The sequence below is a fragment of the Acartia tonsa genome, chromosome 13 (assembly GCF_053477335.1).
Source record: "Acartia tonsa isolate MP-2025a chromosome 13, ASM5347733v1, whole genome shotgun sequence".
NCBI classification, from domain to species: Eukaryota; Metazoa; Arthropoda; class Copepoda; order Calanoida; family Acartiidae; genus Acartia; species Acartia tonsa.
The window spans coordinates 11,156,619-11,180,925 of record NC_137272.1 but is presented as its reverse complement, the minus strand read 5'-3'; the positions used below and the strand labels follow the sequence as shown (position 1 = coordinate 11,180,925).

General features: G+C 30.2%; 2 protein-coding genes across 2 annotated transcripts in view; one reads left to right on the top strand and one right to left on the bottom strand.

Moving 5' to 3' along the window:
• The window catches only part of LOC145335392 (stomatin-4-like), a 39,478-nt gene extending 15,608 nt beyond the window's left edge, over positions 1-23,870 (bottom strand). The window contains exons 1-11 of the mRNA XM_080181142.1: positions 23,779-23,870; positions 21,941-22,066; positions 18,607-18,673; positions 18,164-18,203; positions 15,691-15,742; positions 15,176-15,226; positions 14,049-14,152; positions 13,605-13,653; positions 9,609-9,651; positions 8,987-9,099; positions 3,221-3,277 (exon numbers count right to left, since the gene is read on the bottom strand). Of these exons, the coding sequence (XP_080037268.1) occupies positions 3,221-3,277; positions 8,987-9,099; positions 9,609-9,651; positions 13,605-13,653; positions 14,049-14,152; positions 15,176-15,226; positions 15,691-15,742; positions 18,164-18,203; positions 18,607-18,673; positions 21,941-22,030 (666 nt within the window). The 5' untranslated portion in view covers positions 22,031-22,066; positions 23,779-23,870. The remainder of the gene's footprint in view (positions 1-3,220; positions 3,278-8,986; positions 9,100-9,608; positions 9,652-13,604; positions 13,654-14,048; positions 14,153-15,175; positions 15,227-15,690; positions 15,743-18,163; positions 18,204-18,606; positions 18,674-21,940; positions 22,067-23,778) is intronic.
• LOC145303806 (furin-like protease kpc-1) overlaps positions 1-24,307 on the top strand; it is a 308,581-nt gene that overhangs the window by 42,874 nt on the left and 241,400 nt on the right. The gene's annotated exons all lie outside the window — the stretch shown is intronic.

Genomic DNA, 24,307 nt, shown 5'->3' with positions numbered 1-24,307 from the left:
ACTATTATGTACTTAGCTCAAGTGTGTTTACCATGTTAACACTATTTGGAAGTGTATCCACACCATAATTGTGGAATAAGTGTGAGAGACACACTGTTATATATTTAGCTCAATTGTGTTTACCATGTCAACACTATGTGGAAGTGTAGCCACACCATGCTAACACTATGTGGCAGTGTATCCACACCATAATTGTGGAATAAATGTGAGAGACACACTATTATGTACTTAGCTCAAGTGTGTTTACCATGTCAACGAGTTACATCAATTCCAGGGATGAATAAGACAGCGGACAATAAATTGATGCGCATCCAAAATCAATATTAACAAATGTACCACTTCTGTAGAAAAAATTATTGGTTAATCAGTTTGAACACTACTTGTTTGAAACAAAATTTAATACATTTTTTAAGCCAAGGAATGAGATAATATTATTATAAAACTTTGGGTACCCGTGTAATTTACAGTCCAAAGTCTTCTCCCTCCCTAACCAATAGTTACAAGTTACAATATCCAGGAAACCAACCCTTTGATTGCAAGACCTTTAGAAGTCATATCTGAGCATAAAGATACGTTTTGTATTTATCTAAAGATTATGGCCGGTAAATTTATGTACATTCCCAATGATGATACACAAATTTATCCCTTCTGTGTATTCAAATTATTTTTTAGACTCTACTTGTTTAAATTATATGATTGTACATTTTTTATATTCGTAGAAAACTGGATTTAATACGATGCTAGACATAATTTTTTAGTGGCTCAGAATCGGTTCTAATCCACCGGATACTAATCTGTTTCGAAGCAATGCGGGAATAGTTATTTCTCGTATCGTATTATAAACGGCTTTCCGCGGATATAGAATGTACAATTATAAGATTAATACTAGTTTTTTTTAGCCCCGTGGTGCCGAAGGCACCGGCTAAAAAAACTAGTTTTAATCTTATGATTGTACATTTCTATATTCGTAGAAAACTGGATATAATACGATGCTAGACATAGTTTTTTCGTATTCATGAGAACCGGTTCCTAACCACCGGATTCAAATGAATACGAGAAAATATTTTATAAAGTCAAGCACTCTTTAATACTTGTTATCTTATTTCTGGCAACGTAAACTGTACTTCAACACAGAGATGGGTTTTTGAGAAAGAATGCCGCGTTTTTCCGGCATTTTTTAGACATTGATTGATTGAACGAAGACGATATCGTCTTCGTTCAATCAATCATTATTATGTAAATGCCAACAGAGTATACAACTAAAGAATTCATAATTTTCAAATTAATATTTTAGTCATTTGTATAATGTCTAATACAGCTCTAAAAAGATGCATTAATTAATATGCAGCAAAAATAGATTTAAGATAATTTGTTTTTCTTCTATGAAAGCCGTACCAACAAAAGCGAAATAATTAAATAAATAGTTGTATACTCTGTTTATTCGACATGTCTAAAAAATGTCAAAAAAACGCGGCATTCTTTTTTCAAAAACCCATCTCAGGTAGGGAGGGTACTATGAATTTGAATTGGTACCCAAAATTTTATAAACTCAATATTATCATTCATAAGCACCTTTGGGTTCTTTTTTAACCGATGATTGGTTGGTTTAAATTAGCAGTGACCAAACAATTCAACCATTGGTTTTGATACACAGATGGGGATATATTGTTTACTATCATAAGGGATTTAGATCAATTTATCCTCTATTGTCTTATCCCTTAAGATCCCAGCTGACTCGACACCAGTTGTACAGCAACAACTCTGCACTTAGACAAGGAAATTATAGAAAATACAATATCAATGATTCACATTCTTTGATCTTTCAAAATTTTATCCTATGTTCTAAAAAAGTAAGCTGTTCGTTCATTAAGATCTCATAAACGGCAAGATTAATATTGATATATTGATTGAAATAACTGGATATTAGCAGGCATTACGCCATTTGAATGGGCAATAGTTGGCATTTATGATTTAATTTCAATGAGGCATTGATTTACATTAATATGCTGAATAGCTAGCCATCCTTTTTAAAAATTAAGATGATGTTTTTCTTTACCTAAGGATCTTGCTAACCACTAAAAAGATATGGTTCTCCTTTACAATGTAATTCCATACAGGTCGTGTAAAGGTTTTAAAATATTTCAGGGCAGGGAACCACTACCCCCAAAGAGAAATTGCCACTAGAAAAAAACTCCCACAATAAGAAAATAAAAGGTTCCTCTAGAGGCTATTGTGGTAGCCACAAGGTATAATATTTTTAAATCTTAAATAAAAGTGAAAGTGAACGAAAATATAAATATATAAAACCTAAAATTGCTGTGTTTGTAGAGTTAAGGGGGTTATTAGGTTGTAGGGATAATAGGAAAAGTATTTTTGTTGAAAAATAAAGTAAATAAAGAGAAGCACACATTCCAGCTCTATAATCAAGTCCTAAGAATGTAAGTGTGTCCTTAAACATACTTACAATTTTGTTTCGACTTTTATATTGACATTCTGCTTAATCAGTTCGGACACTCTGTTTCTTTGTCCTACCGTTTCAGGGTTTTGCTTTCATGGATGTTGTTATCCTTGTTTTAGTTATATACTTTTTACATTTCCTCAAATTTGTGAATGTTATATAATATTTTTGATTTTTTTTTCTTCAACAAACAATGGATAAAAAGGTTTACTCAATTTATATAAATATTGTTCACACGAACTTTACATAATGCTTACATAAAATTGTTTATTAAAATACTAGTGGCTTTACTCCTAATTGAAATATAATTCATCTCAGTTCAAATGGTTTGAAATAAGCAGTAATTGTATTTATATACAAAGGACTATTTTACTGCAAAGTTTTCCGCTGATAATTAAAATGGAAAAATATAGGATTAATCTATGTCGTATTTGGTCTAGAGTGACCGAAAGCCCTGGCAAACAGATTAGGGACTAATTCATATTTTATTTTATTTTTATTAGTTTAGGTTACGTTAGTTTAGGAGTTACACTGGGTACTTGGTAGCCCGCAGTGTCTTTCCGCAAGAAAAAAAAACTACCCACAACCTCATTTTCAATTCGTTTAAAAAAAAGGGGGGGGGGGGCAGGCGTTAACAGTGCTCAACCTGCAACCGAAAAATGTCTATAACATGATGCGATACATGATTTTACGAAATGCTCAGATCCGTTTCTACGACAGTGGAAGTTAAACCGATTCTGATCCGTGTTGAAAATGCATTACCTGCGCCTCAACTGCCATACTCTTCACCATTTCTCTGGCAACACACAGATTTTTCACCTATTAAAAGTAAAACTTTAAATTATGATGGATCAATGATGATAACTTTCATAAGTAGCGAAGTACAAAAAAATCATGGATGAACAAACAGACAAAGTGAGTTATAGAACAAAATTTAGTGAATCTAAAAAAGGGAAAGAAATATGCTAAAAAAACAAAATATTTTATCTAAAATTAAGTATTACATTAAAGTCAAGCATAAAACATTTATTGCATGACCGACAGACCGACGAACTAAGTAAATTGCATTATGGATGCATATAGGTCCAGGGAATCATTAAAAACATTTAAAGCTGTCTATCTTATATAATAGCCGACCAAAAACCGCATTTTCCCCTAGTGTTACTGTAGGACTGGTAAGGGAGGGGACAATTGATCGAATATTCAATTTTTAAGAGTCTCAGACTTTTGGTACTGGCTTAATGGGAATGTGTAAGAATTCAGCAGGTTCTGCCTGACTTTGGGTACTAGCGCATCAATGCCCCGTTAACTAGATAAGTTAGTTTTGAATAAAGCAGACAGAAAAATTTGTCCTAAGATGACTGGTTTCAACAAATATTTTTCCCAAGAAAATGTCATTTCATGTATAGAAACTCTACTGTGATATTTATGTATTAAACGATCTAAGAACCCCTTGAATTTAGGTAGAAGTTAAAAATATATGAGAAGGGTTGACGAAGTTCTAAACACGATTTTTCTAGTGATTAATTACAGAATGTTTACTACATTGTGATCTACTGGTAATTTAATTTTCAAGTAAATGATTTTTTTCTTAGAACTAATTTCGTTCTTAATTATATTACCATGATCCCTTTATAATTTAGGTCAAATTTTTTAGATAAATCTGGTTTTCATTGCTTTTCAGTGAAAACTCTTAAATTGAATTAATTGCCCATTGTCCTCTCCCTTACTACCTGGGTATAAGTACAGACAGACAAGGTGAATTATAAAGTTTCTTTTTATGAGAAGGTTCTCAATTTTTGAATAATACATAATAGAATGATTTACCCCCTCCCCCCTCCCCTCAAAAAAAAATAAAAAAAAAGCTTGAACACTTTTGTTCTTGGTTATTGATTAAATTGCATTTACAAATCAAAGTACAAGGTGACAATATTAATTTAGTGTGGAGTCTATGTTGTTTTTTTATACTTAATTTACACAGGTATTCTTGTATACCAGGGGGGGATGGTATATTTCATGTATTTTAACCCATGCATGGGGCCTAAACCTAAACCTGCGGTGTCTAAACCCTTTGAGGTCACCCTGTTCCCAATATAACTTAACCTAAATTAACCTAAAGTAAAACATAAACACATGAAACCCCCCTTATTTTTAATTTATTTCAAAATAAATACTGCTTTAGTACACCATAGTTATATCAAACTCCTTACCAAATTAGTTACAGAGGGAAGTTACAGAAAGGGGATTCAAAATTTATTGGAATAATTGGGATTATTTGCTACAACTGCTTATCTTTTTTTATATAAATTACTTCTTATGCTTTTTTTATTGATATTTATTAAATGCTATGCTCTAGCCTAAAAGAAAAAAAACATTGAACACCATTGATGTTAGGGTTTGATATGGTATGTACATGAACATTTGAACTCATATTATAGTTTAAATCATTCTAGTAATTGTAAATCCATTGTTGAATTTAGCACGAAAGAAAAGGTTTTGATAATAACCATGTAGGTTAGGGATATTAAGATGTAAATTACACTGGTACCAAAAGCTTTCAACATGCATGTGTAGACACTTTCAAACAAACAGTAATAATCTACATAAAGGGTAATATTGCTTGTCATCATTGAGATATACGTCAATTTATCTTTCATAGCCTTATTCATGTTCATCCTTTTTGATAACCAAGGGTGGAGTTGACATCTGAATAATTTTCATTCATTTTTGTCCCAAAAATCAAAAGGGACACCAAATTGCCAATTGTATTTATTTAAATTTAAGGGAAAGATTTATTTATATTCAATTGTCTTATCCTGGTTTGCAACATAACTGACCTTCCCCAAGTGGGCCATTCCTACTCACAATTGTATGGCAATATCATATCATTATAATTCTAAATTATTATTACAGCACAACAGGGCTTTTAAGGGATAAGACAATGAAAGATAAATTGATACCCAATAAACAAAGCTACCCTCTTGTGGACTTAATTCATTGATAATAAAGTTTGAACACTAACATTATAATAGAATAAAAGTTTTGAAACTAACGAATATGAAATCTTGGTTTTTATTTGTTTGGTTACCAGTGTACTTTACAAACAATTGTCCTTTCCCCCCTATAATGATATCATTATGGGGTAGTGATGGCACACTGACCATACCAAATTGTCCAATACTTTTATTGGTAAAACTGTTGCAAACAATAGAAATAGTTAAGGGAATATTTCTGACTTGTTTTTGGCGAATACCAACTTTGTTTCTTTGTTTCAATGTTAAATCCTTTTTTAAATTTTTATTATTTCATATTATTTTTTTATTTAGGTTTAAAAAAAAAAGAATTTTTAGTCAGGGGCGTAATCTGTAAATTATACTGATACCTACAATTTTATAAACAGGTTCTATCATTCGTTTACCCTTTTTGATTGGTGGGTTTAAATAGCATTGCCCAAACTTGTTTTTATAACTCTTGATCATAAAAAATGATAATTTTCATTATCTAATTTTGAGATATACATCCATTTTCCAACCATTGTCTTTTCCCTTTAGATCACTGAGTTTTAGTAGCTTAAACATCCACAGAAAATAACTTCGAACTTTACCACAAACAATATTTAACTTTAAAAGTAAAGATTTTGTTTATTGTTAATCTAAATATATAAGAGGAATGGTCTATTAGACAGGGAAATTGAGAAATATTATTTCATTGTCCATGCTCCTATCCCTTGTTATCCTTGTATATCTGATGAAGATGTATAAATGGCCTAGTGGACAGGAAAATTGAAGGGGTGGACATATGTTACACAAAGTTATTAATCTCTTACTAATTTCCATGGATCTTACGGGATAAGACAATGGAAGATAAATTAATGTTTTTCTTACCACTTCTGTAAATTAAAATTATTGGTTGAAAAGTTTATGCAAACCAATCAATATTTAATAAAAAGTCTAGAAAGACGAATATTATTTATAAAACTTTGGAAATTGGGTACTTGAATAATTTATTATCTTTTGTCCGGTCACCTCTCTCCATCCCGGAGAATTTGTAGTGGAGTTTGCGATGATTCATAAATCAATCAACCATCCCTCAAATGTGTAAAATTCTAGTAACACATTATCATTATATATGTATATAAATTAATCGTTCATTGTCTTATCATATCCCATATTTTCGATCCCCTCTTCAATTAGAATTTGTAATTTAAATAGATTTATTCCACTAGATGGTCAATCAATAAAAATGAAAAGAATTTTTAGCAGACTAACATTCATCTTATGAAATTTTATAGTTAATAGGTGACCTATTTAATAAATATAATGAACATTAATGCCCTTTCATATCAAAACTATTTCTAACCAAACATATGGTCGGATTATTCCTCCACTGTGTTACTACTGGTTTAAAATAGGGATAGTTCATCTAGACTTTGTATATTCCTTATAATTGATTTCCTCAACTTAGCCTCAGAATGAGGGTTTCAGTATCACCCACCAACCTTAGTTTAAGTTTCTTCATAGATTCTAAAGGGATAAGACAATGGCCGATATATTGTTGAAAACCCCAATGATAATCCTTAAAGTTACCCCTCAAGTAGATTACAATTGCTGGTTGAAACTCTTCGACAATGAACCAATCAAAATTCACCTAAAATACTAATCCAACAAAAAAGAAAACATTTTCATAAATTTTCGGGACTAGTGTAATAAACGGCAAAATGTCCCCCCCCCCCTGAGTTTCATATAAAAATTTCTTCAATGGTATATGGGGGTGAGCTAATCTTTCAAAAAATAGATAAAAATCCCCTCAGAACTACTAATAAAAGAGAACTTAATTGGTCATTTATCCAACGAGGTTTTAAGTGAAATAATAAGAAAAAGTAGAAAGTAGGTATAACTAAGATTTTAATCGAATTTTTGTGTAGTTAATAACTTTTTTTGACTATTGAGTAAATGTTTGTTGATTTTTTGATAGAAATAGAAAGAGAGAGAGAGTGGAAGAGAGAGAGAGAGAGAGAGAGAGAGAGTGAGAAAGAGAGAGAGAGAGAGAGTGCGTAGGTAAAAACTTTTCTTGGCTAATGACGATAGCATTAAGTGCTTGACTTTGAAAATTCTTAGTTTTATACTTTAAAACTCAGCTACTATATAATTATTTGATTCCCTTAATTCAAATAATTCAGTATAATTTACTACAATTCAATAAAACTTAAAAGATCACAGTGTATGAACAATACAACCACATAAGGGTTAAGGACGACACGAAAAAGAAGTTACTTTTTGCATTCCTCTAAAAGAAGTAAGCGTTATATATTTAGTTGACTTTCTCAGGTTAAAGCTTTGCTTGTGAGAAAATAAATCATTGAAAAATTTAGTTACTCTAATCATGGAATATATATGATTTTAAAATGAAACAAAATATTCTCCTTAACCACTGAATTTCTTAATTTCTCTATTAATTAAATTGCTTTTAACAAAACATTTGATATTGCTTTAAATACACAATTTATTCAAGGCTAAAATGCAACATAATTACAAAATTTGGCTTCCACTACAGTTAGATACATAAATGAACTGCTGTGGATTGAATATGGAGGGTAAAACCCTGAAGTTTAATGGGGTAAAAAATGAATGATAAATTGAAATACATCCCAAATAATCCCTTCAATAGATTAAAATTATAGGTTGAAATGTTTGGTCACTATAAGTTTGTAAAAAATAAGATGAAATCAGCTTTTCCAATACACAGCAAATCTTTAATGTATCTAACTAAACTAGCCTTGTTTATTACTTGGCAGGCCTAATAATGATGATTGCACTTTGATTTAATGTTGCACCTTGCCAGTTTAATACTAACACAACTACAATAATTTTCAAAATTAAATGCGTTTTTACACAAAGTGCCCATTGAACACTGATCACCCCCCTTCCCCTATTTTAACTAATTGAAATCTAAGTTTTTAACATTTTTTTCACTGATGTCTTATCAAGTAATAAGGATAAAAAATATGTGACATCTGAAGTAAAAATAATTTTTTCAAGTACTTTTCTGCTAGTCAAAATTAATAGTGAATTTCATGCAATGCATCATTTTGTCTATAAAAAAAGTGGCAGAATAGCTTGATTCACCCTGTTTTATTTACTCTAAGGTTATCTTGTTATAGATATTTTATATTTTATAGATAAATGAAGACTTTTTGGAATTATAAGTTAGCAAAATTAGTTAAAATAATATTTTATAGAATATGTACATTTAAATGTAGTCTGCTGGGCAATAAAAAGTATATTTCTACAACTCTATGGGGAATTATTATTCATAGTTCTGGGTTAATTTTAATAGGGGTAATAAAAAGCAAATGATTCCTTTCCAAGAACATGAAATTTTTGTCAAATTCTAGATCAGATTATGTTTGAGTATTCGAGAATTTCTTTAAAGGCCTCCTAATTGGTTTTCTAAAAGACTTTTTTAATCAAATGCTTTGGAGACATAAAAACATTTTGTTAACATTAAATAAATGTGTGAGTAACTGACCTCTACTCTCTCAACAGTAATACCCCATGGATCACAGGCACGTTTGAATGTTTGCAGCACAGTTTTAGCTATCTTCTCCCGCTCTGATAACAGGGCTGACAGGGTATAGGTACCTAATCAAAATAAGAATTATCGTTCAACCTCCTAAAACAAGTGAGGCAGAGTATAGGTATAGGTAAAGATAGTAGAATATTATTTTACATTTTTAAAAATCTTTAACCATGTACAGCTGACATCTTTTTCTTCTGCAGGTACCCAATTTGAATCATCCCACTCCCAAAATAGGAATGAGATGGTATAGGTACCTATCTATAGTGTTATTTACATCTTTCTGTTCATGCTATGATAACTGAGATGGGTATAGGTACCTAACCATAAAGTATCATTTATATCCTCCTTTTCTTTCTCTGACCAATATTAGTTTTATCTTACTTTTCTTGCTTTTATAGTTGCGCTAACTGGGTATGGGTACCTATTTAAAAAAAAATGATCTAGGATTGATTGATTGTTAATAGGGATAATATGATATAGGTATCTAATTACAAAGTCTCCATCTCTAATAATAGAGATAGAAATTTATGTACTTAATATATAAAGTAGAAGATTATTTGAATCTACTTACCTAGAATGGAGCCCAGTGTTGAAGAGGCCAAGCTTCGAACACTCTGAAAAGAATATGAATTTGATTATCACTTTTAGTAAGGATTCAGTGAATAATTCCTAACTTTTAATTATTTTTTTCTTTTCTTATCCTATTACATGTTTCTAGTTTTGAGTAATTCTTTTTGAACTTAAATATTGTTTGTAAAAATTTACTTCGGTTAGCCATTTTTTTACTTACAAAAATTGTATTGTATCATAACTGCCAATAGTATAAAAATCTAACATTGTATTACAATTTTTGTAAATAATAATAGGTACAATTATTTGCAAATATTGAAGCAATAATTTTGCTGTTTCCTCTTAATTTTGGAAATTATTCTAATCTTTTAAACTTTATACATTAATTGAGACAGCAAGTGCATGATTAATGAAAGGATAACATTTAATGTGTATTTATTTTATGTGTATTACATTTCTAATCATTTTATATATCAATGTTCAAATAAGGTTTTACATTTGTAGTTTTGGAATAATACAATGTGAAAAAAATACATAAAATATTACAAAATAAATCTACATAAATTATTTGATTGATGGATTTAATGAGTCAAAAAATGAGTTGTAAGGAAAAAGTGCTTTGAATCCTAAAAACAAACTTTTAGCAAAAACCTATAGGATCTTAAAAAATAAGATTATTTCACATATTGTATATATCCATAATTATGATAAACTAAATTATCCCAAACTAAATTACCACTTCTGTAGATTAAAATCAATGGTTTTAATGTATGGACACACCAGTTGAGAACTAACCAATAATAATTTAATAAAAGTTCCCAAAGTTTTTGATCCAAAGAATACGATTACGTGGTTATACAATCTTGGGTACCATTGTAATTTACAGTCCAATGTCCTTTACCGCCCTGTAAAATATATACCTTACCAAAGCCAAAATCCCCCTAAAACACTTTTAAGTAAAAACAATTGGCAAATGAAAAGTAAAACCAGATTGAACCACATATACAGGGATGAGACAATGTAACAAAAGTAAACTTTACCCCAATCTTTTAAATCATCAGGAAGAGAGGTAACATTGAACTTTGAATTTAAAAGGTACCAAAAGTTTCATAAACTACTTATCTCAATTGTTCTAGGGAAATGGCGATTTTGTTTATCATTATTGGGGATTTTTTTTATATTTATAGTCCTGTGTCTTATCCCTTAAAATCCTTGGAGAAAATTGAGATGTTCATTGATTTATCTGTCATTATCTTATCCCTGTCTTATCAAAGAAAAGGTAAAAAGTTAGGCAAACTATAACCACTAAGTTTTTGTTTACGCTTAAAAGGGTGTGCATTAATGTCCGCTTATTTATCTCATTATCAAATTACAAAAACCGCATATTTCTTATTGAAAAAAATACATTTTTCAATCACCTTTTTTCCATTGACTATCCTATTCTTAATCACTTTGCATTTTTTCTTCATAAATGGAACAAGGCGTCCAAGGATTGAGGTAATGAGTTTTTTTATATTTACGCCCTTTCAAACTTTGAAACACTTCAGGTTACCTGTTCAAAAAAAAATACCCTTTGAACCTTTCATTAACGTCCTTTATCATGCTAATGTATTAATATGCGGAATTGAACAAACACCGCTTAAAAACTGTAATGGCCTGACAAATAAAAAGAAAGTAAGAAGTAAGAAAATAGGACAATCTTTTTCATAAGTAGCGCGAAAACAAAAAATGATCAAAAAGAGGAAATACAATAAACTGTAATATAGGCAGTAATGATACATAATAATTCAGCATATTTGTGCATTGGGGTGTTTAATAGGCAAAGAGGAAAGATCAGAGATGGATTCTTTTTTTAAAAAATAGGGTCGCAGCATTGCTGTATCACCAAAATTGTTTTTGTTAAAAATCCTCTAAAACCACATCATAAATCTAAAAAATCTAAATAAAATTTTATGTTAATAATAACCCTTCAAATTTTAATTTTGTAGATTGTTTTTTTTATGTGATTGTTAAGATAATTTTTCACAAAAACAATTTTTTGTGAGGCAGCGATGCAGCGACCCTAATTTTTTTTCAAAGAATCCACCTCAGTTTGTGCTGTTGTAATAATATGCAGTTTTAATAATATGATACATTTCCGTAATTGAATGGTCTCCTCAAATTGGTTAGTATCTAGAGAGAGACAGGGGACAATGGGCTGTTTATTATGCTAGTCCCAAAAGTTTTATGATACTGTTTTCTTATTCGTTGGCTAAACAACTTGGGAACTATAGTGAATTTTGATTGATTGGTTCTTTAACTTGAGTGTTCAAACGTTTCAACCACTAATTATAATCTACAGAAGGGATAATTAGGGTTGTACATATTTTTTTCGGCAATTGTCTCATCCCTTTAGTTCCCTGCCAAATTGGATGGTATCAGTTTTCATGAACTAATTATTTTCTATTTAGTGGCTATATTTGCATTATACAAAACAAATTTATCATAGAAACAGGGATAGCCATGGACTAAAGGGATAAGACAATGGTTGATAAATCGATGTACATCCCCAATGACGATACATTAGAATTAACTCTTCTTTAGATTACGTTAGTGGTTGAAAAGTTTGAACACTTAACTTAATGAACCAAACAATCAAAAATTTTTAGCAATCCCCGAAGTTGTTAAAAAAACGTTAATATAATACTTTGGGAACTAGTTTAGTAAACCAATTTCTCCCTCCCTGGGGATAGCTCTATGGTAGATAATTTTATTCAATCTCCATATATTATATCCTGATGTATAAGATTCTATTTTTCCTATTTTCAAAATATTGTAAGATACAAAGATAGATAAATTAAAGATATACATTTTTATTATTCTAATCCACCCTAACTGCTAACAAAAAAATATATTCCTAAAAATTTTAAAAATGACCCTTTATTCTGCTTTAAAATATGTTTCTACACGCCCATTGAGGGGCTTTGTACCCTGGCGGGGCTCTCCTAACAATTGTCTAACCTAGCCTAAAATTTACATAGTATGTTTTTCTTCAAAATGTTTAGTTACGATCCACTTTAATTCGGTTTCACCAGAAAAATAAGATTTAAAGTAACAAATTCTTTTTAAATTACTTTTTATAATTTGTTGATTTTTCCTTAATATTTAGGAGCAAATTATGTATAACTAAATTATATTAAAGGATAAAATGAATTGATTTGACTATAAACCGATCATCTTATATGGCAATAATAAGCTTAGTTAACATGCAACATTAAGTGTCTATTCACTTTAGCAGAATTGGTTAATTATAGCAAATGGATGATTTTGCAAATATCATTTTAAATTTTCAAATGGTTAAAATGTACAGCAAAATTTAAGGAAAGGGAGGTTTTTACAGTGCTAAATTTGTGTGTCTAATATCTTATGACAATTTTTGTGTTGTGCTGTAGTCATATCAATATAAGATGTGCATTGCTCAATAAATGATATGACAAAAGATTCTACCATTACAATGTCAAACATAAGTTATAATGTCGATGTAGATATCTAGTAACATATAGCATAAAGTAAACGATGTATATATTTGTATGTTCGTCTGTTTTAGATTTTTAAAACTATTATTTCTATGATTTAAAAAACCCTACATGATGAAATGATAAAGCAACCAATATTTTTAATATCCATTTCTTTTAATTTATTAGGAAAATAAGAAATTTTTAAAATTAAAGATTACATTAATACATATTAAACATTTAAAGAAATTAAAATCTATCTATAAATTGTACCCCCAACAATTTAGGTATTTCCCACCTCCCCCCCCCCCCCCAGCGTTTTTTTATATTGAATATCAAATAAATAAACTTGCAACATAGGGAATCTACACTAGAAACAATAAACCTCTATCTTTCATAGCCTCTGAGAAGACTATTTGCAGTTAATGGTCTCAAAAGAATGGACGTACGAACGGGCCAACACTACCTATAGAGCAGCTTGCGCTTAAAAAAAATATATGCACCTGGTTATAATCTAGAACTCTTGTGGCTGCACGAACTGGATCGTGAACCCTAAAAAAAGTTAAAATGATCTTATAATAGATAGATAGATCGATCGATAGATCGATAGATCGATAGATAGATAGATAGATAGATAGATAGATAGATAGATAGATAGATAGATAAATAGATAGATAGATAGATAGATAGATAGATAGATAGATAGATAGATAGATAGATAGATAGATAGATAGATAGATAGATAGATAGATAGATAGATAGATAGATAGATAGATAGATAGATAGATAGATAGATAGATAGATAGATAGATAGATAGATAGATAGATAGATAGATAGATAGATAGATAGATAGATAGATAGATAGATAGATAGATAGATAGATAGATAGATAGATAGATAGATAGATAGATAGATAGATAGATAGATAGATAGATAGATATCTAACCTGTAATAAATGACAGCATCCATAGTGAGTGTGACACTATCTGTGCTCAAGATTTGCTGCGGCGGAACCTCAAATACTTTTGTTCGTGTGTCCACTCGGCGAATCTAAAGGAGATACGGAAAGTGTCACGTGTGACGTCAAAGAAATACGTTTTAATCTCTTTTTTTTATGAGTTTCCTTTCCCACTTTTCCTCTCATCTCTTTTTTTATGAGGTCACACATGACAGTTTCCGTATCTCCGAATCTAAATATTTAAAATATGTATACCTATTACCCCTCCCTGCCTCATTGCTGTAAAAAAAAATGTAAGACTAGCAGTTACGCCACTAGAGGCCTATAGGAGGGAGAAAGGGGAAGTTGACCCTCTATCACTTTTCCTTTCAGTTTTAATAAGAAAAAGTAAACAAATTTTTTGGGAAGGGTTATTTTTTCCAGAGGCGTTTAATCTTGAAAGAACCATATAGGTTCAGCGGTTAACTAGATCCTTCGGTACACACAGACAGACAGACACAGATAGGCATACTGTTACTTTTACATTGCAATGCGTTGTACTGTAAATACTTTCTTTGCAGATCACTGTAAAAAAATACATTGTAATTTTTATCTCTAAGAAAAATAGTAACTGCTATTTATGACTGATGGAAAAGTTTGAGGAAAATAGTTTTTTCTCGGGTGCAGGGTTCATTTCAGATTTCTTATTTTTATCAAAAATGAAACTCTTACAAAATGTATTTTTCCAACTTTTACTTTTTACATAAAAATCTCAAAAAGAATAAGAGTTTTTTTTAAATACTCAAGAATTTAAACAAGCATTTTTCAATAGATTTTGAATATATAAAAATATTTACTAAAGAATGCTCGCATCTTATCTTATATCTATTTTTTCAATATAGGAATTAAATACTGAAATATTAAGTTAAGATTTTGGAAGATTTGCAATTATTCTTTTCAAAGATTTTTTTTTGGATAAAATTAACGCCGTCCATTTGTTTATCATTCTAAGGAAGTGATTTTTAAAAGTTTAATTTTCTCAACTAATATCAATTAAAAGTCAAAATGACTCTCAGCCTTTAATAAACTTATAATAGAGTTGCTGTGCTTTTTAAAAATAATATTTTATATTTTACCTTTTCTAAAAATGGTAGTACAAAAATCATTCCCGGGCCTCTAATACTCGCCTAAATATAAATATGTACAGACATTTGTAGGGATAAGACAATGGATGATATGTTGATAAACATCCACAATAAAGATAAACAAAATTAACCCTTATTAGATTAAGACTATTGGTTGTAAAGTTTAGACACTACTTGTTTGGAACAAACCAATCAAAATTTAATGAAAGTACCCAGAGTTTTTAAAACCAGAAAGATTATAAAACTTTAGGTACTAGTATAATTTACAGTCCAATATCCCCTCCCTTCCTGACTATATCACAAGAAAATTTAAAATAAATTTTTATAAATTCTGTAGGGGTAAAGATCTAAAATTTGAAATCAATACGTGTTTGAACTTACTAAAAAGTAAATTAAAGTTATGTATCTGTATGTTAGTACATAGTATGTAGGTTAATATAATACACAAGGATGACAACATCAATAAGTAGCGAATATTATAAATTTTAAATACTAAAAAAACTTACATTATCTAAAGTAGAACCAAGAACAACTGCTCGTTCATACTCGGGAATTTTTCTAAAAAATAAATAAGATTTAATTAAAATTTCAAAAAGTTTTTTTTTTATCGATACTTTTCTACAATTGGAGTCATTAATTTAGGTATCTTGGATTTGTTCCTTAAATATAAAAAGCGTACCAACTCTAAATAGTCAAGACAAGTTATTTTTTTCTTTTTCTAAGGCGATTCCTAGAACTAACAGGCACCAAAATTTCAATCAAATGATCTTTTGGTGATAATTCAAATGTATAGTCAACATAGAAATTACATATCGAGAGATAGTCAGATAATATTGTTTGAATATAAACAATAGCAAATTGTATTTTTGAAATACAAACATCCAATAGTTGTAGCTTCACATCAAAAAACTTAAATAATCTTTAATTCTATAGAAATGAAATGTTTATTTATTTACGCTTAAATTGTATAGTATCTGAATAATATCATTTCTAAATGTCAGGGAATAATAAAGTTTAGATTTTCTGTCAAATATTAAATTTTTGACAAGGGTGACAACATACAAAACAACGAAGCTCAATAAATAAGAAAGATAAACAAAGGTTAACTTGTACTACCTACGATAACGTATTTTATGCAAAAAACATAGTTTAATAGAAGAATATTATATATTGACGTACTAACGTTTTTGAAGATGATTATATAGATGCATTGATTATTAAATGGCGTCTGCTGGTACTATGAATCAACAGATAAAACTCGATCATTTTATTCCTTGGGATGTATAGATCTAGTTACAATAGAATATTTAAAAATCCTTATTCTTGGTAATATCAAGTAAAGAAATATCAATTATTTTTTTAAAATCAACATGTTTTAAACATACGAACAATGTATGGATTTATTTAGAGTTGCACCGCTGTTAGGAATTAGCATGCAAAGTTTGAAAACGATATGACTATTCTTAAAGTCCTGAATATCGTTAAAAGTTATCTGTTACGGAAGGAAGGACCGACTCTAGTTTAAGAAAAGCTTAGCTTTTAAATTTAGAATTTTAAATAATTTGAAAATAATATAAACATTAGGGGTTTCAACTAAAATTTGATATTTGTATAGGTTTCATATTTTTAGATTAAAGCTTCTCTATAGCTAGCAAGGGTAAGTAGATTCGTCCGTCTAACAGTATATATATAGACTAGCGGTTTCGCCCCTAGCCTCTAGGGGCTTCGCCCTATATAGTTATGGGAAGTCAACCCTCCTTAATATAAATATTAAAAAAAAATTATTCTTTATGCACAATTACTGGTTTTGTTTACAAAAATTTTAAAAAATTAAATATTCTTATTTTTTTGGGGGGGGGAGGGGTTGGGGTGTCCCACCCCCAAAAAAATAGCTTAAAACAACCAGAGGACCAGTAGGAATATTCCCAGAAGGGTAGAGCCCAATTCGATCAGCTGTTACTGAGGTTTTACAAAAAATGTGAGAGAAAAAAATTTTGGGGGGTGGTTTTTTATATTTTTTTGGGGGGTTGGGGGTGTCCCACCCCCCAAGAAAATAGCCTAAAACCACCACAGGACCAGCAGGTATATTCCCTGAAGAGTAGAATCCGATCGGTTCAGTGGTTACCGAGATCTTAAGGGACGGACAGACAGACAGACGGACAGACATACGGACAGATGGACAGACAGACATCGTTTTACTTTGTATTAGTAGATGTTATTAAAATTATATTAACTCAATTATTGGAATATGGTTCCTAATACGATTAATCATATCTTTATAAACGAAACATTTCTATAGTTGAGTCTGAAAATGTATGTCTAGTCCATATTGAGCATCCTCTATTCAAGCAATTTTATGATACACGGAATATTCGTAGGCTTCTAAATAATGTTAAATTTGAACAGTATTGCCACTCTTTATTTGTTTTATTCGTTTTTCTGATTTTTCAAGCCTCGTTTTTATGGATGTTGACATCCTTTTTTTTGACATGAATATGAATATAGAATACGGGGATATTTTGACAGAAAAAAATTGGTTAATGCTAATAAGTTGCTAATATAGTCCTCATATATTAGTAAATAAGTTCCTTTATTGTCGTGGAGGGGATGGGGGGATATCGTTATATAAGCCAACTGGGAGAAACATTTTATTAGAGTATTTAAGAATCTCTCACTGTATCTACATTTTCTATATCCGTTGCTATAAAACAGTTGTAAACAAATGTATCAACTGCTTTTCTAAAGTCTAAAAGACACAAATTAATAAATTTTTGGATCATGGAAATAAAATGAAGTAGAGAATTCCGTCTTATTTTCATAGTAGCCTTTCTCCCCTGCGAGGGGCTGTATCCTTGAGGGGCATCTTTCCAAACCATGTGGGACAATCATTAACATTTACCTAAGCTAAAATAACTTATCAAAAGCTTCTGTAAAAATATGACGAAACCCGCTACTTCGTTTTCTGTTCCCAAGTCTTACCTCATAACAAACATGAATGAAAGAGGTGCTGTTAGGAAGACTAAACAAAATTATCATTCAAAATTTTATATCACAAAGAAATATATGTATGTAAAATTGGCCAGTAAAATCTCTTAAACTATCCTTAGCTCTTAAATTTTCAGCTGGGTATTATAGGAATAAATATATACTACTCAAAATTTTACGTTTTACCTAAAAGTGACTTTTAGTTTTATTAAAAAAATAGATGGAGAAAAAGAGGGAAAAGTTTTGTTTATTTATTTTGCATATAAAAAACTACTCTTCCTTATTATTATCAATTTTAGATTGGCACTTTGAGGGCAAACACTCTAAATGTTTTTAAAAAATTGTTCATTAAAATTGCCTATAACAACATACGAAACATGACTTTTAAGTATGGCTTTATATCGGAAATAAATTTGCTTTGAATAGATGAATTTTGCCTAAAAGATAGGAAAGAACATGTAGAAACCCAGTAGTGAACCACCGCAGTTTACTCTTAGCTGACCACTGAAATAAAAACAAATTATTTTTGAGAAAATCGACGCAAAAAAAGATTTTTGATAATTTTTATAGTTTTTCATATTTACGTCGGTAGAAAACTCAAAATAATGTAAAAATCATGACCTAATTTTGACATGCAACTATTACTTATGTCGACAATATTGCTTTTAAAAAGTGGCAATATCTGACCTCTTATAGATATAACGATAATATTTTTTCAGCCGTAACCACTTTTATAAAATGCCAAACAGTCGAAATAAACCATCAGATGTCGAAAGACTGCTTTAAGTTACTGAGCAAAAATTTAAGTGCATTCCCAATAATCAAAAACTAAACTACTCCTTCTGTCGATTAAAATTAGGGGTGGAAAAGTTTGGATAAGGCAAGTTTAAACCAACCAATCAGCTTGTCTAATTTTGTCTAATTAACTTAGATTACCATAATGATTTACAGTCTAATGTCCCCTCCCGCCCTGTTGGACAATCTATATAGATTAGCTCTGCCGTTTTGTTTTATAACATTCTTGTTTTGAATGTAAAACGCTCAGTTTTTTCCTCTAGTTGTAACATTTTATTATTAAAAGTATGACTAAGATAGACTATTAATCTAGCGGCTACTATAGGGGCACTTGAGGTAGTAAGGGAAAAGTAGATCCCCATCCCATATTCAATCTGAGTTTTAAAAAAATATTTATATAAAATGGGGCGGGGGGTTATATTTTATTTTGAGGGTAAAATTACTCTACACAAAAATAGTTAAAAACCTTCCCTGTTGAAAATTTCTACAGAAAATATTGGCAGCCAGAGAATAAGTTATTCCTGTTACGATAAAGCTTTGTTAGTCTAATTTTCAAATTTCTATTCTTCTCCCATTATTTTAAGATTACAGGCGAAGATAACTTTATAATTACCCCATAAATTAGTTTGCAAATTTGAGGGAAAATCCTTTTACTTGAAAGTGTACCTCCGTTATTGAACCTCATTTTGGGGGCTAGGTATGTTTTACTATGCCCTGATGGAATAGGGATTTGTTTTTAAAGCGCTTCTTGGGCTTAAAAAACATTTAACTTCAATCTAATTTTTAAAAAATGGGATTTTGTTGGTTCGCCCGTCGTTTTATGAGATACTACTAAATTTTCCAATCCAAAATTTCCCACAAAATAAAACTTTTGGTCTTTTGTATTTTCTTTTTTTCCCCAGAAATTGTTCTTTTAAAAAAAACTTTATCATTCTCATTTTCAAATTTTAATTTTATGAAGGAGGAAGGGGACAATGGACTGTTAATTACACTGGTACCCAAAGTTATATAGCCACGTTATCTTGAATGAAATGTCATTGGTTAGCTCCTAAGAGTGTCCAAACTTTGCAAAAATGATTTTGATTGGCGTCATTATGTTTATCCTCATTTGGGATCTTCCAAGCTCCATCTTATCCCTTAAGATCCCTAAATTTTCCAATAGCGTTTGCAATTAGTTGTGTTGTATTAGCCGGGAATTTTAAGGATAAATTAATGAACAATAAAAAAATATTTTTAATGGGAGAAGGGACAATAGACTGCAAATTATACTTGGACCCAAATTTGTTTGATCACTTTGTTTCATACGCTGAATTAAAACTGTTTATTGTATTTTTACTAGTTGGTTGCAAGCTAAACTTTTCAAACAATACCTTTAATCTATAGCTTAATTATTTTGTTTATCATCAATGGGGATATATATCAATTCATCGTCCATTGTATTATCCATCAAGATCCCTGGCATTAAATGTAGTATTCATTGTGTTTTTGTAAATGTCTGCAGTCTTTTAAACACATTACACCCCTCCCCAATCAATTCAAGGCAATTTGAAAATATATCAAACATAATTCTACTTTCTTTTATTTTACTTTGGACACCAAGGAGGGAGGTAAAGATAAACTAAGTAATGTTAGTACCCAAAGCTTTACAAATATGATTGTTAATTCGTTTGTAAAAAAAACATTGGGTACTTTTATTGCATTATCATTGCGTCTTTGGTATTATCCCGTTCACTATAGTCTTTTTTCCCCTTCCCTTCTTCATCGCTTTTTATTATAGACACCTTTCCACGGATATAAAAGTGAACAATTATAAGAATAAACCAATTTTTTAGCCCCGAGATGCCATTTTATTTTCGTAGAAAACTGAATATATTACAACACTATACACAATTTTTCAGTATGGCTGAGAACTGATTCTAATCCACTTGATATTAACTGTTTCGAAGCGATACTGGAAATGTTCATTAAGATATTTTGATCGGAGAATGGAATACCGTTTCCCCACAATATGTAGACCAAAGTAAAAAAAAGGTACTTAACAAATTGAGGGTTTAAAAGCATTGAGCAAATGTAGGTTATACAATATATACAGTGTGAATTCACTTCCTCATTTGTATCTTATCATAATAGTTATTATTTGCATTGCATTATAGACAATTTTCCGCGGATAGTAAAGGAAACATGAGAAGAAAGTTTTGCTAGCCCAGAGGGGCCGAAGGCACGGTCTACCAAAACTGGCATTGATTTTATGGGTTTTTATTTTATTATCATAGAAAATTGTCTGTAATAAGATGCTATATGTAATTTTTCAGTATGGCTGATAACAGGTTCTAATCCAGCGGATATTAATTGGTTTCGAAGTCATACTCTTATTCCAACAGTACACTTTTCTCTTTACCTATCTCTTTTTTTTATTATAAAACCTCCCCTTTTATCTTTTTTTGCTATTTTATCTTTTTTGCGAGTATCTTAATGCGGAAGTTACTGGACAACATATTAAACTCAGGGATCTTAAGGGATAAGACTATGAACAATTAATTGATGTATTTACATCTCCAATGATGAGAAACAGAATTACCTTTGTCATAAAATATGTTAAGAATTTGGACTAACCCATCAACATTTAATAAAAATATTTAAATGCAAAGAACTGGAATAAAACTTTAGGTACCAGTATTATTTAAAGCACAATATCTCTATCCTCCTTGTAATATACTATACAACATACATTTGTTTGATTAATATTTTGATAAAAATAAATTTAATTTCTAAATAAAAGTTTTATAGAAGTGTTTCTATTTAAACATTAAAAAAGCACGACTACTGTGTAAATTACTGGTGTCTTTTTAAGGAGGGAAGAAACCCAAAAATTTTTTTTAAAAGTTTATCTTATTTGTTAGCTGAAAAACGTTGGTTACTTAAACTTTTATTGCAGTTTAATTAGTAAATTCTAATCTCTCTCACACACACACTTACCTCTGAGATGACCGCAAACTCTTCATCATCCTCCTCCTCAATTTGTTGTTTGACCACCATCTTGCCGTTGATCTTACTCTGCTCCCCCATCCTTACACACACACGCCATATGATACAGGTAAAGGCCTAAAAAATCACCAATTGGAACATTTTCAAAGTAATGTTTTTACTAGAAGCTGTTTATAGTGCCTATATGGTTACTGTAAAAAAGGTGAATTTTAAACATTTAGGCCAAAGTATCCCGAATGACGTTATAGGCTTTTCATAGGCTCTATAAAGAGCTTCGCTTTTATATAATTAGGGAAATTGTAACTCTAAATGTTAAACTTAGAATGATGATTCCTGCAGATTTAGAAAACTTTATATCCAGTACCAAAATGTCCGGATATCCATTTTAAAAGTTTAGACTTTTCAAATGATTATTTAAAATGATAAATTCATCCGATCTCTTGATTTGGGAATTTAGATTTTAGAATCCTGGGACCAGGATTAAAAAATCTTTAGCTTTGACTGTTGTTATTAGAGAACCTCTATCTAATGCAATATTGGGCGGTGTACCATAAAAGTCCTCCTAGTCGAGCAAAGAAAACTATGTAAGGTTAGGTACTATTAGCTAAAATTGTTTCATTGTTCGATAGGCTCTTTCAGGGGAAGCATTAGGTCATTTGCAAGAATGATGTAAACATATATGGTAAATGGTAATTTATAAATTATCTATTTCCCCATCTTATCATATTAATACATTTTTAGCACATTATGTAGGTTCAACGTATAATCTATATACTTATCAGGGATCTTAAGGGATAAGACAAATTTCGCTTTATTAGCATACACCCAAAACTATGATTTTTAAAATTATCCCTTCATTAGATTTTTTTGTTTTAACTTCTAGCTTAAACCAACAAATAAGAAGTTTTTAAGCCAACAATTGAAAGAGTGTGTTAAAAAACATGGGCGATAAGTTTCTTGTGTCTTATTTTACATTAAAATATTGTAATAGGTTTTACTTTTAAGGGAGAAAAAATAAAATTGACGTTTTCCCTCAAAGTACAATTAGAGCACAGAACCCCTTATTTTCAAACAGGGGGGGGGGGGGGGAGGTACGTTTGTTTTATTTTTGATCACTCTGAGGAAAAGCACCTAAAGTAGAGAAAAAATGACTGTCAATGCCTATTTTCCCTGCCTATTCGCAGTGATAGAGATAGTTACGAAATACAAAGGAGAGAACGAGAGAGAGAGAGAGAGAGAGAGAGAGAGAGCAAGAGACAGAGAGAGAGAGAGAGATAGGGAGAGATAAAGTGAGGATTATCCTATTTACATACTTATTATAAAAAATGCTAAGAAAGCTAAATATATAATATGCTGTACCTCAATATGGAAATAAAAAAAATATAAGAATGATTATCATAAAAATAGCGTTTTCATAGGGTTGATATAGGTTTTTAATAGTATACAAATTTTAAACTAGACACTGAATAATATGAACACCTACCATTAAAACTATTAAGCTCCACAAATCAAAGTCTTGGGATAGTTTTGGCCTATTTTTATAAACTCCTACTTATTTGATATATCCAATCCAATTAAAAGCAATAAATGTTTTTAAAACATAAAAAATGTTTGATGGTTAAAAATTGCATCGTATTAAATACAGCTTTCTGCAGATTTTAAAATAAAATTATAAGATTAAAACAGTTTTGTTAGCTATCTGTATTTCAATATTTGTGGAAAATTGTCTGTAATACTATGATGTACATTTTTTTCTCACTACGGCTGAGAACCGGTTCTAATCCAGCGGATATTAATCGGTTTTGAAGCTATACTGTAAAAATACTTACTTAAACTTATAAATAGGAAGAATGTAGATTTGAATACTATGATTTAGTCTCTCTTTCTATCATCTACGGTTCACAATTACCATTTTATATCTGAAAAATAGTTACAAATTATTAAATACGAAAATTTTAATATCTGCCAACAAAGCAATGAAGTTATAGTCAATTTTATCCTATTCTTATAGTAGACGGACATGCCTAATTATAATGTAGCCTTGATTAGTCATATAGAAGGGACATTGAACTGTAAATTACACTGGTACCCAATGTTTTAAAATAACGTTATTTTATTGGCTCAAAAATTTAAAATTTTGATTGGTTATTTTTAAAAATATTTGGGATATATATTAATTTATTTGTCATTGTCTTATCCCTAAATATCCCCGAGTTTAGCTACTTTAATCTGTTGAAACTTGAATCAGTATAAAATACCATCTATTTATACAGTTAAGGGAGGTGTAATATAAAAAGAATATTAGAGCAGTTTAGACCAAGATTTAAGCTAAATAATTACTATTTTAAAGGCAAGTAA